Source organism: Alternaria atra (assembly GCF_907166805.1).
Source record: "Alternaria atra isolate CS162 genome assembly, contig: 32, whole genome shotgun sequence".
In the NCBI taxonomy this organism is placed as follows: Eukaryota; Fungi; Ascomycota; class Dothideomycetes; order Pleosporales; family Pleosporaceae; genus Alternaria; species Alternaria atra.
Window position 1 is genome coordinate 815,706 of NW_025091331.1, and position 13,964 is coordinate 829,669.

General features: G+C 50.7%; 5 protein-coding genes across 5 annotated transcripts; 3 read left to right on the top strand and 2 right to left on the bottom strand.

Annotated features, from left to right (window-relative positions):
• Positions 1 to 367: 367 nt before the first annotated feature.
• ALTATR162_LOCUS10022 (uncharacterized protein) lies at positions 368 to 2,765 on the top strand (the record flags this gene model as incomplete). The annotated part of the gene is made up of 4 exons (XM_043317658.1): positions 368 to 463; positions 629 to 948; positions 1,182 to 2,189; positions 2,273 to 2,765. 4 exons carry the CDS (start codon positions 368 to 370, stop codon positions 2,763 to 2,765), a joined length of 1,917 nt encoding a protein of 638 aa, XP_043173593.1.
• Positions 2,766 to 6,973: 4,208 nt separating this feature from the next.
• On the bottom strand, positions 6,974 to 7,691 carry ALTATR162_LOCUS10023 (uncharacterized protein; the record flags this gene model as incomplete). Its single annotated transcript, XM_043317659.1, has 4 exons — positions 6,974 to 7,088; positions 7,144 to 7,214; positions 7,264 to 7,533; positions 7,587 to 7,691. The coding sequence occupies 4 exons, from the start codon at positions 7,689 to 7,691 to the stop codon at positions 6,974 to 6,976; spliced, it is 561 nt and encodes a 186-aa protein (XP_043173594.1).
• Positions 7,692 to 8,254: 563 nt separating this feature from the next.
• Positions 8,255 to 9,360, top strand: ALTATR162_LOCUS10024 (uncharacterized protein; the record flags this gene model as incomplete). The annotated part of the gene is made up of 4 exons (XM_043317660.1): positions 8,255 to 8,290; positions 8,342 to 8,939; positions 8,991 to 9,252; positions 9,312 to 9,360. The coding sequence occupies 4 exons, from the start codon at positions 8,255 to 8,257 to the stop codon at positions 9,358 to 9,360; spliced, it is 945 nt and encodes a 314-aa protein (XP_043173595.1).
• Positions 9,361 to 9,485: 125 nt separating this feature from the next.
• Positions 9,486 to 10,326, bottom strand: ALTATR162_LOCUS10025 (uncharacterized protein; the record flags this gene model as incomplete). The annotated part of the gene is made up of 3 exons (XM_043317661.1): positions 9,486 to 9,936; positions 10,026 to 10,227; positions 10,284 to 10,326. 3 exons carry the CDS (start codon positions 10,324 to 10,326, stop codon positions 9,486 to 9,488), a joined length of 696 nt encoding a protein of 231 aa, XP_043173596.1.
• A 272-nt stretch (positions 10,327 to 10,598) lies between these two features.
• ALTATR162_LOCUS10026 (uncharacterized protein) lies at positions 10,599 to 13,865 on the top strand (the record flags this gene model as incomplete). Its single annotated transcript, XM_043317662.1, has 5 exons — positions 10,599 to 10,610; positions 10,664 to 10,702; positions 10,757 to 11,047; positions 11,659 to 11,692; positions 11,752 to 13,865. 5 exons carry the CDS (start codon positions 10,599 to 10,601, stop codon positions 13,863 to 13,865), a joined length of 2,490 nt encoding a protein of 829 aa, XP_043173597.1.
• Between the last annotated feature and the right edge of the window lie 99 nt (positions 13,866 to 13,964).

Consider the following 13,964-nt stretch of genomic DNA (forward strand, 5'->3'; position numbering starts at 1 on the left):
CTTGTAAGCCTCGCCGTCGAGAACCCATCCCAACAACGCGTAAGTCCCACACGACGGCATAGCTATGTCGCATCTTTGTTAATACGCAGTCGAGGGAGTTCAGCTACGTCTGCACGCCCTCGTTCTACCCTTCCCCTGCCTGTTTCGGCCAGTCCGTGTAGTTTCGGGCTAACGATTCTACCTCTTAGGGTCCGTGCTCGCATACACCATCCAGTAGCGACCATACTCACTCTTCTTGCTTGTCGCGCTCGCCACACTCGTGGTGCTCGCGTGCTGCGCGAGTACGCTTCAGCTGCACCCTAGTGGCGGGCTCCTGACGACTCATCTTTCTCGCGAACCATGTCCTCCACACCGAGTATTCGCGTATATGATTCTCAGCGTGATTCCCAACACTACCAACTACCACACCATCGCCGACCGTCGATACCCACCCCGGCTGTCGCAATGGCCATACCGAGAGTATGTAAGCTCGTGTTCCAGCTGGTTGATATAATGGGGGAGGGGTCTGGAGCAACCTGTGGCTCCGTCATGCGAGAGATAGCTCCTGAAAGAGTCGCAAAGTTCTCCAGCCTCGTCCAGGACTGAATACGGTATACGAATGGTTCACTGACTGTATCCAATTTCACAGGCACGCGAAGAGCCACCACCACCTTTGCCTCCACCACGTCATATCGACCTCAGAAGTGGACAAGACCCTGGCTGGCAATGGGGTAACACAAACAGTCCAAGGGATACCGGCTTTGGCGGAAATCGGCTCGCCACAGTTAGACCTGGCTCGAGCTTATACGGTGGAGCCATAGGTAGCTATCCGCGGGAGCCTTCGGTCGATATGTTTAGCCCTGCCCGCGAACCTTCCGTCTCTAGATCTGTCGACGGTATGAGCGAACACAGCAACACCAGCGAAGACGACCGTAGTAGCCAAAATCGGCCATCGCTCGGGAACCACAGGTACGGATCACTTTGTTATACCTCCCTTCGTCTTATAGAGCAATTCGTGTTGGGGTTCTGGCAAGGTTTGGCAGCGCTTGAGTGTCTTTGCCTCACTGGCACATCCTGGTCATTTGGAGGATTCCCACGCCTGCCAATTGGTCCAGCACCTTGTCAAGGATTGCTTGCATTCTTTGTGCATACAAATCTGGCGTTGTCTCGTGTACCATCTAGTGACTGACAATGTGCCATAGACTCACAAGCGAGCGACAACTCGGTCATAAAACCGTGCAGAACTCATCGCATGCCTACGATAAGCAACTACTCTCGAAGATCGGCGGCCCGAATACACCCACACGAACAACCGCGCCTCCACTCTCCTCTGCCAACACTCACGACCCTGCCGCCTCCGATACACACGCTCCTTCACACAAGCTCAATGGCCAACTGAAGCCGTTGACTGTACCTACTATATCACCCAGTTACAACGGCTGGCGCAGTCCAGGTTTCGATTCAGCGGAATCACACAGGGCACGCTACGGTAGCATCTCAACTCCAGGTCCTTTGGACGAGACATCCTCTCAGCACCGCGGTAGTTACGATCACAGCATATTTTCGGATCCTGAGTTTAGTGGCATGGAAGAGAATGGAATGCGTGATTTGAACATCAACGAACGTAGCCCTGCCGAGTCAGAGGACTATCAGTTAGGCCCTAAGGGTGGCCTAAAACGGCGGGCCTCGTCGCCGCCCTCTGAAGCTGCGCGCGACGATCGTCCCATCCCAAGCGGCCATAATGATCTCTATCACCGCCGTTCTCAGCAAATGTTGGTCAATCGGAACTGCACAGCTTCGCGTTTCCAGTCCAACCCAAACTCGCTATCCCCCACCGGGTCCGCAAGTCAACGCAGTGGTTCGATCGGTTCTTCTTTCGGGTTTTCAACCGCTCCAAGCAGTATGGCAAGTTATTGCGGAGATCAGCGCCTTTCGCCCAGTGCGTTGTCGCCTTTGGGCGAAACGGAGTTAGGCCCCGCCTCGCCATATGCAGCTAATAGGTCGTTGGACCCTAGTCCCCGCGGGTCGTTGTCACGACCTCCACACCAACGAGGCTTCTCAGAGTCCGAGCATCCGCAGATACGAAAAATGTCTACGGAAAGCATGTTGCACTCACGACAGAATTCAACCGCAAATCGCATACCAGGAGCTTACATTTGCGAATGCTGTCCCAAGAAACCTAAGAAATTTGACTGTGAAGATGAGTTGAGGTAAGTGCATGGATCCTCGCTTGTCCACCGCCGTTTGGTTTATCCAATCCACCCTTGAGCGACCACGCTGACCCCAGCCATAGAGCACACGAGCTAGAGAAGCAGTACATTTGCCAGTACTGTCCAAATCGCTTCAAGAACAAGAACGAAGCCGAGCGTCATCAGAATTCTCTTCATTTACGCCAACATTCTTGGTCCTGCGCCACGCTTGCCGGTGTTCGTGCAGCTTTCCATCCCTCACCTACTCGTCCAGCTATGGCAGACGTTTGCGGATATTGCGGTGAAGAATTCCCCAACCCTCCAGATTGGGAAGCCCGATCCGAGCATCTGAATCATGTGCATAAATTTGGTGAATGCAACCAAGCCAAGAAGTTCTTCCGCGCAGACCACTTCAGACAACACTTGAAGCATAGTCATGCCGGGACCAGCGGGAAATGGACCAACATGCTTGAAAACGCCTGCATGAGAGACGAACCCCCGCCACAAGAGCGTGTTGGCTCGATGGGCTCTATATCCGGCTCCTCAAGTTTAGCACCTAAGCCAGGTGTCATTAACGAAACACATGATGAAGCATAATTTCGAGGAACACGATATGATTGCTCTGGGCCATCTACAGCGCCACCGGGTGGTAGAGGTTTTCCAAAACCCGCAGCAACGACCCTGTTTAATCCGAGCGGCTTTTACATATCGAAACATACCCTTCAGTAACAGAGTCCGGTTAGACCCGGCACTAGCACTCCCTTCCCATTATTACTTGTTCCATAGAGCGGTATTTCCGGACGTCGCCCCCTTCTAACGAAAAGTTTTCACGCCTGCAGACTGCTTTGCAGCTTTCCCATAGCTCGCGGCAGCGAACCCTGGGCGTTTTTGGCATAACGACACTGATGACTGCATTTAGTCCCATATAGCAGAGATCTGCTTACGCGGCCAGGAAATCTGGGTGCCACTGAGCGGCAAATTTGTTGCATTTCAAGGATATTTTATCGATTCAGCGGGCGTTGATAGGACAGGATGTCCAGAATCATTGTTTCAAGCGAAGACATCCATGTAGTCTTTCGACCTATTATACAGCATGTGTGTCAACCCAATGCATCAAGAACAATTCTCGAATGTCTCATTGACCTGAATCCCTTCCGGCGAGGCCGAATGTAACACCAAATACCCAGCCTTGGCGAACACAATCGTCACATGTCGGCTTCTAATACCCGTCTGAGCCGCAAGCTATACAGCGAGTTCAATTACTTTGACATGAACGATGATGCAGAAGAGTTTTCTTGCTGCCACACAGTCAGGGGCAAACATTGTTCAGCTGTGGGTCGGTGTTCAGCACTGAGCCTTGACACACCACATACGAACGCCACAACCATCAGCGAACGCTCTTCACCTCCTTCATATGAACAACGCGTATCTATCTTCACCAACAAGAATCTGCGTAACTTCATGTCAGCCAAAACACAGCAGATCCATACTTACGAATCGTTTCGTCACCCCGTTTCAAAGCACGTACCCGTGGACCAGGGTACGACGTGGGCAGAGGCATACGCGTACGCATACCGTCAGCAAGCGGATGTTTGTGTGGTGTTATCATGGAAGATCATGTATGCCTCTGGGACGGTGGCATCACATTGCCAGTGCACATGACATGTTCAGAGCGTAAAGAATGACAATCATGTTCTGCTCATTATACCCTCACCCGACTTGGTTCATCTGGAACTACGGTTTCACTGAGAACAGAATGAATTGGGTCTTCCAAGAGAATGCAATGCAAGAGTGAAACTACTTTTAACTCCTGAGCTGCTGATATGCAATGCATATTGGCGAAATACACACGCATACACGACAGTACAATCATACCAAGACTCAAAGAAACCATCAACAAACCAGCACGCATATCCAGCCGCCACCGACAAAAAAAAACCTAAACACGTGCCTTCCATTAGCGCTGACACAAACTCCCAGAACTCGGTGTAGCACCATCCCACGTTATGTTAATTTCTCCGACCGCACAGACAGTCTCTCGTTTCGGTGTGACACGCGACGATATCTGTGATCTGACATGACACGCAATGTGCGAAATGTGGGGTAAGCTGTTTCGGAAGAGATTGAGCTCACGTGGCTTTGAAGCGAGCAGTGAGCAGTGAGCAGTAAGAGCTAGATGGGGCTGTAATCGCCGACTACTGTATATTGGCGTGCTTTTGATGACTGACGGTGCGTCGTATGAAGTGGGGTGTGGTGATTGTGAGCCTGGTCAGGAGTTGGTGTGTTGTGGCAAGAGGGTTAGTAGACATAAGGGATGTGATTGAGAGTTGAGAACGTCAAACTTAGGTTACAACTTTTTGGTTGCAGAATTTCAAATCAACGATTCGTGGAGAGTAGTATCAAGGATGAATTTCTGTAACTGCATCTCAAGACCTCGATTCATAAATCTTCTTGAAGCAGAATTGTACGAAATACTCTTGGAGCTTGTCGGACTTGGATTAGTATTTGCAACGATCTTTCCGCTAGTATTGAAGTTCATGGCTGCATTACTGATGGCTGCAGGTCACACTGGAAACGCAAGGACACGGTACAAGCCGTTGTGGACGGTGTACAAAAGATTAGATCAACGCTTATCAGCAGGACCTACATCACATTCTTCGATGCACGTATTACTCCTCATTACTGGGTCTTTGAGATCTGCGAACGCATAGCATGGAATCTGCCACACCTTGATATAACCAATTATAACTAGAGGTAAAGAGCTGCTGTATTCGAAAGTACTGAGTTCGTGAGGTACTGCACTCTGACAAGTGCTGACGCTGACATTGACCCGGTCGCAGAATCGGTCTCGCAAAAGCTTTTCCCTTGGACGCCTGAACGGCAACATAAGCGGAGACCCGGTGACTCAGGAATAATGTGGCTGCAGGATCGTGAAATTGCCCTATGGTAAGGCTGGAGATGAGCACTTGTCACAAGATACTCGTCGACTTTTTGCTCTACACGTCCAAATGACTATGCTCCAATTGGAAGGTGCGCGTCCATGGATGCCTATGCGGGAACATGGAAGCGATTACAGTAGATACAATGTGTCAAGTCGACTAGGTCATGGAGTGGAGATATGAAGCCGCTGGCATGCATGTGATGCAGCAAGTGATATGATGTGTCGCTAAATAGGTGCGCGGCACGATGCTGACGCGCCCCGATCTGAAGCGAGGCTTACTGTTTAGCTGGACCTTCGAAACAGGGTTTGAGGTGTTCTTCGCCTGATTACCCGAACATGCTGACCATCAGCATCACGAGGAACAGGCTGATATAAGGGCGAGTTTAGTGGCGGCCACTAGACGGCCTGTGCCGCTGTATCAACACGGATCTGGTGGTAGTGCGGGGAGACGAGACGTTGACTGGGTAGTAAACACGAGAAGACGTTATAGGATTGTAGAGGTTAAATGACGTAGCGACTGACCCATAGAAGAGCGTCGATGCCTGGCCGGATGTGTCGAACCCTAAACAGCATCAGCACTTCTGGAAGCTGAAGATGTTGGAAGATAGTAGATGGCGGTAAGCCTCTATGAGATCACTTTCCTGCGAACAACGTACTACTGGGCGTGTTCCTGAATGCATATGCACCCAAGTCACCAGCCTGCTGCCATGCTTGGCAGAGCGGCCGTTGTTGAGAAGGGTATCTTTCCTCAGATAGTACATTGCCAAGGCATTCATCGATGTCTCCGGCGCGTGTATGGGATGAGTCAGTAGATTCGATATTCGTGACAAATTGCGTGAGCAGATAAGCGAAAGAGCGAAAAGTCAGGATGCGCTATGATGTGATGGGCAGCGAGCTGCGGAACAATGCCAATCCACTCCATACAGAGCGTTCACGTTATCACTAGGGCATGATTGTCTACTGAGTCATTGATTGTGACACGGCACAGAATATCCTTGGCCAAGCTTGTGTAGCAATGCAGCGATATGTTCGTACTTATTGCAGTGAGTGCCGGTTTCGGAGGCAATCGAAGCTGTGAATGGTTAAATGATACACTACCTAGATAGACTTATGAAGCACTACGACTTGCTGTGTATACTTTGAATGGCTCTAGTACATACTGAGGTGGTCAGGCGAGCGCGGGTTCTCGAGGACGCCTACGGTCGTACCGGACCAGCCAAGTAGTCCAACAAATGCCCAAGCGTCACAATCATGCCAAATGCGAAAGCCACATGTTCTTATCTGGTCTCGAGGTGTTGAAGCATGGTGACGTACAGAGAGTTTCCAGTCCGATTAGAGGAAGCCGAAATTGAACATATTGACATGCATGGGATAGAGCTGTGGATCGGTAGGAGAACTGCTGCAGTAATATAAGCTCTCAAGCCACTTCCGCAGGAGTTCTACACAAGCAAGGTGTGGCCGGCTGGGTTTTGCAAATATACCTACAGAGTATGAGCGCACTGGGCGAGATCAGTGTCTGTCTAGCAAGTAAAGGTATCCGAACATGCCCGTTAGGCTGCTAGCGAACGATGTCCTTTGTCAAAGGGTACTGAAGCGCCAAGGGCTTAGTTTGACCGTAACTATAAACAAGTGACCATGCATGACACGTATGACATTGGGTAAGCATGGGATTTAAACCGGCCGCTAAAAGCTGACCGCGTTGTTTTCGAAGGACGTATGGTCGGCGGCCGTAAGACCCGTCACCGTTCGCCTAAGTAATTCCCACCGGCTTCCAGGCGATGAATGGATAGGGAGCCCTTTGGGTAATGGGAGTAATCAGTGATCCATGAATACCACCGTTGTCGATGTTGGACATATTGTGCGTCTAGGGATTGCCGCTAGGCACAGATGGAAAGTTTGCAGGGTTGTTCAGTCGTTCACGATTTCGTTTGGCAACCTCGGCATTCCGCAGCTTGTCTAGACGCATCTGATAGAAGTTCCTGTGCAGAGTCAGTAGGTCTAAGTCAAGCAAGGAGTCTGTAAGAATGGCCTCACTTGTTGAGCTGATATATGCGCGGACCAAGCTCAGCCTGAGTTTGGTCTTTGGTTTTGGAGAGCTCTTTGATCTACATGGAAGTTAGCCCAGAAAAGAAGGCAAGGATGCACGTTACATGCTTTGTCGTCTTTGGCTTTCTCATCCTGTTTGTCCTCCTCTTCTTCTTTGCCTTTGGTCTCCTTCTCTTTCTCCTTGTCCTTGTCTTTATCTTTTCCTTTGCGCTTTTCACGCTTGAGCTTCTGCTTCTCCTCGTACTCTTTCTTCACGGCTTCAATCTCGCGATCTAGCTCTTCCTGCTTCTTCTGGTCTGCAACCCTCTTCGCTTCGTCAGCTTCTGGTTGACAGAAACCTCTATCGGATAAGTGTCCAGGACAAACGTAGAAGAAATCCTTTTGGTGAATTAGTATGAACGAGTACAGCGTACCATATCACCTCTTCGCACCTTGTTATTAGGAGTAATAAGTACACTGGTGGATGGCTTGTAGCATATCCAACAGGCCTTTGCAGCATTGTCCGCCACACGACGAAGATGCCATAGGTTCTCCATTGCGATATCGATTGTAATCACGATTGCTTTACATGAGAGTAAAGAAAGCGTGTGGGTGCACAAAGGTGTCTAAGGCGACGCCGAGTGCAATCGGCTACTCTCAAGTGAAAGCCTTGCCCTGTAGTTTCGCCTCCTGTGTAGATGTCGTAGGATGACTGTCTAACAACGATACCTGAAGCAGCCTTAGTTCGCAGTGATGATTGAGCGCGTAGGAAGATGTGGTTATGATGCAGAGTGGCTGTGCGAGAGATGCGAGCATCGAAACTAAACTTGAAGCGGCTTAGTCATATATGCTTGAGATAGCAACGATCAACCAGCAAAGATCGCATTCCATCTACCAATTTCATTCATGTTACTGAAGCCCATGCAAGCTTTGAGAGATCGTGCTTCAGCTTACACCATCAATCGAATTCCTAAACTGCGTCCCTCTGGCTTCGGCCGACCCCTCTCGAGCAATTTTGCGCGTGCGTCATTACTCCAGTTCTTCACTGACCCTCACAAGGCTAACATCGATATCAGATATCGTCTCTCATACATACAGAACAACCCACAAGGTCTTCAGGATGACCACGGAAGCCACCCAACTCAAGTACATCGATGTTGGTCCGCATCCCACTTTCCCGCCACATCCCTCATCTAACTCATCCTAGATCGGTATCAACTTTACGGATCCGATATACCGTGGTGAATACCATGGCACTAAGCGTCACGAAGATGATTTCGAAGATGTCATCCATAGAGCCGTTGATGCTGGCTGCAAGAAGTTCATGGTAACTGGTTCCGATCTCGAGGAATCGAAGCATGCTGTCGAAATAGCGAAAGCTCATCCAGGCCTATGCTACGCAACCATTGGCGTACATCCTTGTTCAGCAAAACATTTCGACACGCACCCTGGAGGCCCGTCCGAACTCCTCTCTGCCTTGAAAGCTCTAGCGCTTGAAGCCAAAGAAGCAGGACATGCAGTAGCTTTTGGCGAGATTGGGCTTGACTATGACCGCCTCTTTCTAACGCCAAAGGAGCCGCAGTTGAAATACTTCGAAGCACAGTTGGCGATTGCAATCGAGGTCCAGCTACCACTGTTTCTACACTCGCGAGCCGCGAGTGAAGACTTTGAGAAACTCTTGACTGCGAAATTGGATCAATTGCCGAAACGAGGTCTGGTTCATAGCTTCACTGGTACGGTGGAGGAGATGCAACGTCTTGTTGACTTGGGTTTCGATATTGGAGTCAACGGATGTAGCATGAAAAGTGAGTATTCCTATAGCAGTTAAGATGCAATTGCGCTGACCTTGTTACTAGCGGAGGAGAACATCGCAGTCGTCAAGCAAATACCACTTGAGCGCCTGCAGATCGAGACGGATGGTCCATGGTGCGAGATGCGACCCAGTCATGCATCAGCCAAGTACCTGCAAGACGCGCCTCCACTACCCAAGGCGGTCAAGAAGGAGAAGTTCGCCAAAGGTATGATGGTCAAGGGCCGAAACGAGCCGGCCACGATACCACACGTGGCACATGCGATCGCAAAGATAAAGGAGATCACCTTGGAGGAAGTCTGTGATGCGTGAGTCTACCAATTTTCGTTATAACACAGGCGACAGGAAGAAGCTGACAGTTGCCCAGTGCTTGGAAGAATTCGATCAAGATGTTTGGACTTGGCGAGACGGCGTAATAACATCACGCCTTCGACTTGGTATAGACTATGCACATAGAAGATCGATTTGTACAGGAGGAATCTGCTCCCTCAAACTCGCAGATAAAACGACCATCAAAATAGACCACACAAACCCAAACACTCTACTTCCTGTACCACATTCTCGTGATCTTGGTATGCCTCATCTTCTTCTGCAGCTGGAAGATTCCGTACATGAGCGCCTCGGCGGTAGGCGGGCATCCAGGCACGTAGATGTCTACTGGTACGATCCTGTCACATCCTCTTGTGACCGAGTAGCTGTAGTGGTAGTAGCCTCCTCCGTTTGCGCAGCTGCCCATGGAGATAACCCATCGTGGGTCAGGCATCTGGTCGTAGACCTGTCGCAGCGCTGGTGCCATCTTGTTTGTAAGGGTTCCGGCTACGATCATGACATCGGACTGTCGTGGCGAGGCACGGAAAATGATACCGAGACGATCCTGATCGTATCGTGGGGTGGACAAGTGCATCATCTCGACGGCACAGCATGCGAGACCGAAAGTCATAGGCCAGAGAGAGCTCTGACGGGCCCAGTTGGCAACTTGGTCGAGTGTTGTCCTATTGCCGCACGTTAGCTTGTGCCCTTGTAGCCGTTCCTTGCTGCCGCCTTGATTTCCATTCCAGGAATTTTCAGGGATATCACATACAATGCGTATTGCATAGCGCCCTTCTTTCCCTCCTGACTCGGCAATGGCACCTCTACTCGCGCTGACTTCATCGGTGGTGGCGTTCCAGGGTTGCCGGGGATGGTCGCGGGTGTCTTCATGGTCGTGGCCCTGTCCGAAGAGCTCGAGGAAAGGAAAGCTGCGCTTCCGGCGCGGAATGGCATCAGTGCCGTCGCGGGTTTGGCTGTCCATATTGTCAGTTGCGGGAAACGGCGAGCTTTGTGGGTGTCGGGGACAAACCTCGCAGAGCCATTGAGGCCGCCGACCTTGTTGTCGAAAACATGATTGCGCCGAACAGAAAGGAAGGGCGTGGGTGAAGGAGTGGAGAGGCAAGATGTGGGGTGGCGGTCGAGGAGTCGCGAAGTTCATCGATGAGGTAGGTGCAGCAAAATGCTTGGCGGAAATCGATTAGTCGTCGATTTTGGTGCCCTCTGATAGGTTAGGCGGCCATGGCGCCTCCCTCGATCGCCCTTTCGGTCTACGTCGGCCAGGCTACTCCCGCATACACATTCCAGATCCACCAAACCTGTCCCAACTTGTGATTATTCATACAACATGTCAGGTCGGGTAAGGAATACAGGCATCTGGGTCTTGGAGAATGTGCTGATGACTGTCCTCAGGTCCCATCTATCGCCTGCATAGGCGTAATTGGCAAACACGTTAGTATACCTGGTATACATCTTCAATCTGGATAGAGTTGACGATTGTTGTAGAACAACCCACTGCACATATCACTCTTCCCGGCCGAGGAGAGGGCACCACTAGAGTTCCAGTTTCTTCTTTCCTCATGTCTGGACATCTTCGAAGCTCGTCTTCCACACAAAACAGCCGATCAGGACTTTGGACTTCTTCAAGCCGTCGATGAGAGGTTAGCAATGTATGGCTGGCTCACCAACACTGGAGTCAAGTTCGTCATTGTTGTCGACATGGAAGGAAGGCCAGCTACTGCACTCGACAGCAAGACCGCGGCTGCTGTTGGGTTACGAGATGCGGACATGAAACCTGTAAGCTCATAGTCCTAAATTGCGAGCTATTTTTAACATTCGTTAGGCTTTCAGGGCATTGCAGACAGCCTATATTAAGCTGTTGAGGAATCCGTAAGACGATCCAGGACCACGTGCAATTGATATTCATACTGACTTCTGTTGCTACTTCGTAGGTTCTACAATCCAGATGAGCATTCCCCAGTCACCGCAAATGCCGAGCATAGGATCGGCTCAACTCAAATAACTAGTCGCAAGTTCGTCCAAGAAGTCAAGAAGATAGCCGACGCGTGGTCTCCCGGCGTTACAAGCATATGATTAAACTCCACTCCAAGTACGATACCATGTTGCATCCAGGTCGGCGTTCGTAGCAATCATTCAGGTTATGCATTCTCTTTTTCAGTCTCTCTTCGTTCCATGGCGCGTACCATGTCCGCTTGTCGGAGTTTCCTAAAAGCGCTAGCGCCGATTGCAGTCTAGTCCAATGTCAGGGCAGATCACCTTGGCCATGTCGACTTCAAACATCATGCCACATAGACTTTCGTTCTTGCAACCAATGACTACCAATGCCTTCCACCGGTGTTACAATCACCAACCCTTTGGTGCTTTATCGCAGTCTTATTGCTACACAGAAGATCCGACCTGACCCGGCTCAACATCGTCTCGGTATGACGTCTACCATTTAGATCACACTAGCGTAGAGTATGTACTAACATTGAACGCAGCACTACATTTGCAGAAGCTCTACGACAGGTTAATTGACTATGAACCGACTGTAGATTACTCCAAGAGGCTTCAACAACTTACACGAGCTGTTGATGCGGGCCAAGATGCGTCATCGTCACCGACTGATACACATGTCAACCGCTTCGGTAGAAGGGGCGTATGGACGTCTTTACTTGCGCAAAAAGACCAAAGAGACTCTAAAGCATTGACGCGCGTCTTGACTAGCCACGATGAGGCCATGCAACTGCAGAGTCCCAAGGGCCTCATGCTCCACGGCGAAGTCGGTACCGGAAAGTCTATGTTAATCGATCTCTTCCAGGATTGTCTACCAAACCGCAAGAAGCGGCGTTGGCACTTCAATACCTTCATGCTCGACACCATATCGCGTCTAGAGCAACTACGCATGTCGAGATCGCTCGTAGCCGGCCCCGGAGCCACTCACGACGAGTACTCCCTACTTCTCGTAGCACGCGACCTCATCGAGAAGTCTCCCATCTTGTTCTTGGACGAATTTCAACTGCCCGATCGCGCTGCTAGCAAGATTTTGTCGAATCTCATGACGTCTTTCTTCCAACTTGGTGGCGTGCTCATTGCAACCAGTAACCGCATGCCAGAAGAGTTGGCCAAGGCTGCGGGTATGGAGTTTTCACGGCCAGTCAATCGCCTTAGTCGCCTGGGATGGGGTATGAGCAAGAGTTCGTATACGAGGAGAGACGATGGAGCTGGCCAGATGGGAGAGTTTGCAGCGTTCTTGGAAGTGCTTAGGGCGAGGTGCGAAGTTTGGGAGATGGAGGGAAAGAAAGATTATCGAAAGATTGAGAGGGAAGAAGAGGTAGGGCGAAGAGACAGTGTGCAGATGCCAGCATCCGAAGCTCTCGCCAACGCTGCTTCAACTTCAACGGTCGGAGCAGCGGGTACGACAGATGTTTCTGACGCACCACAAGATTCAATTCCCGAGGCCACAGAAACGTCATCGTACCTCCCAAAGAACTACCTCATCCAACCCACCACTACAGAAACAATGATAAAATTTGGCGAATCCTTCAACTCCCTCGTTGAGCACGCAACCAACAGCGAATACCCCATTCCCTGGGAATCCGCAACGCTCACCGTCTACAACCGGCCCCTCGAGATCCCTGCCCAGTACAATGGCGTAGCATTCTTTACTTTCGCCGAACTCTGCGGCGCAGTTCTAGGTCCAGCAGACTACATCACCCTAGCATCTACATACCACACATTCATCGTCAGCGACGTGCCCGTCATGGGCCTGCTGATGAAGAGCGAAGCAAGGCGACTTATCACCTTACTCGACGCCATGTACGAAGCAAGATGCAGACTGATGATGACGGCAGCCGCAGGTCCGGATGAAATCTTCTTCCCCTCTCGACCACCGAAGGCAACAGAATCAGGACAAGAGACTCTTGACAACGATGCCGTGTACCCAGAAACGTATTCAGAAATCTACCAAGATCTCAACTCGCCCTTTAGACCAAACATCTCGTCTTACTCGGGCGACTCGCTGTCCGAGGACGCGCTAGAAGACGATCCTCCGAACCGGTCCCGACGCGAGGGAACCTCTTTCACGGATGAGCGGAAATTCGGTCCTGGATCTCCCGACTTTGCTAATATAGGTGGCTTGACAGGTGAAGACGAGAAGTTTGCTGTAAAGAGGGCGGAGAGTCGGATTTGGGAAATGTGTTCGGGCAAGTGGTGGGATCGCTTTTCTGCTGCAGCTCAAGAGGCGACGCCATGGTGGAGGCCTCTTCCTCTTGAGTCGAGACATTGGGAGAGGATTTCTGTTACGTCTAGGCCTTCTTCCTTGACTTCAGCGCCGTCGCCAGAGTCGCTCCCGCCTAATATAAAGATTCTGTCCAAGGATGAGGTTGAAAAGGATCGTCAGAAAGAGATGGAGGACATGTTCAAACATGGGGCAAGTCCCTTCCGCACGCACCCTGATGCGCCGCCAAAGTTTAGCTGGACGCATGCTTGGGGTATGATGACTTGGGGGAAGAAGGCTGGGGCCTGGGGGAAGGGTGTGGAGGGTTTGAAGGAGAGAAAGGATGGTGAAGAAGGTGATGAAGACGGAAAGGGTGGTAGGGAAGAGAAGAAGTGAGACTAAGTAAAGGATATGTTACATAGCTGATCCGATAGCTTGGTATAGATTCATTTTAGAGATCAAGATCAAATGGCTCATCAACCCACGTTCATTCGA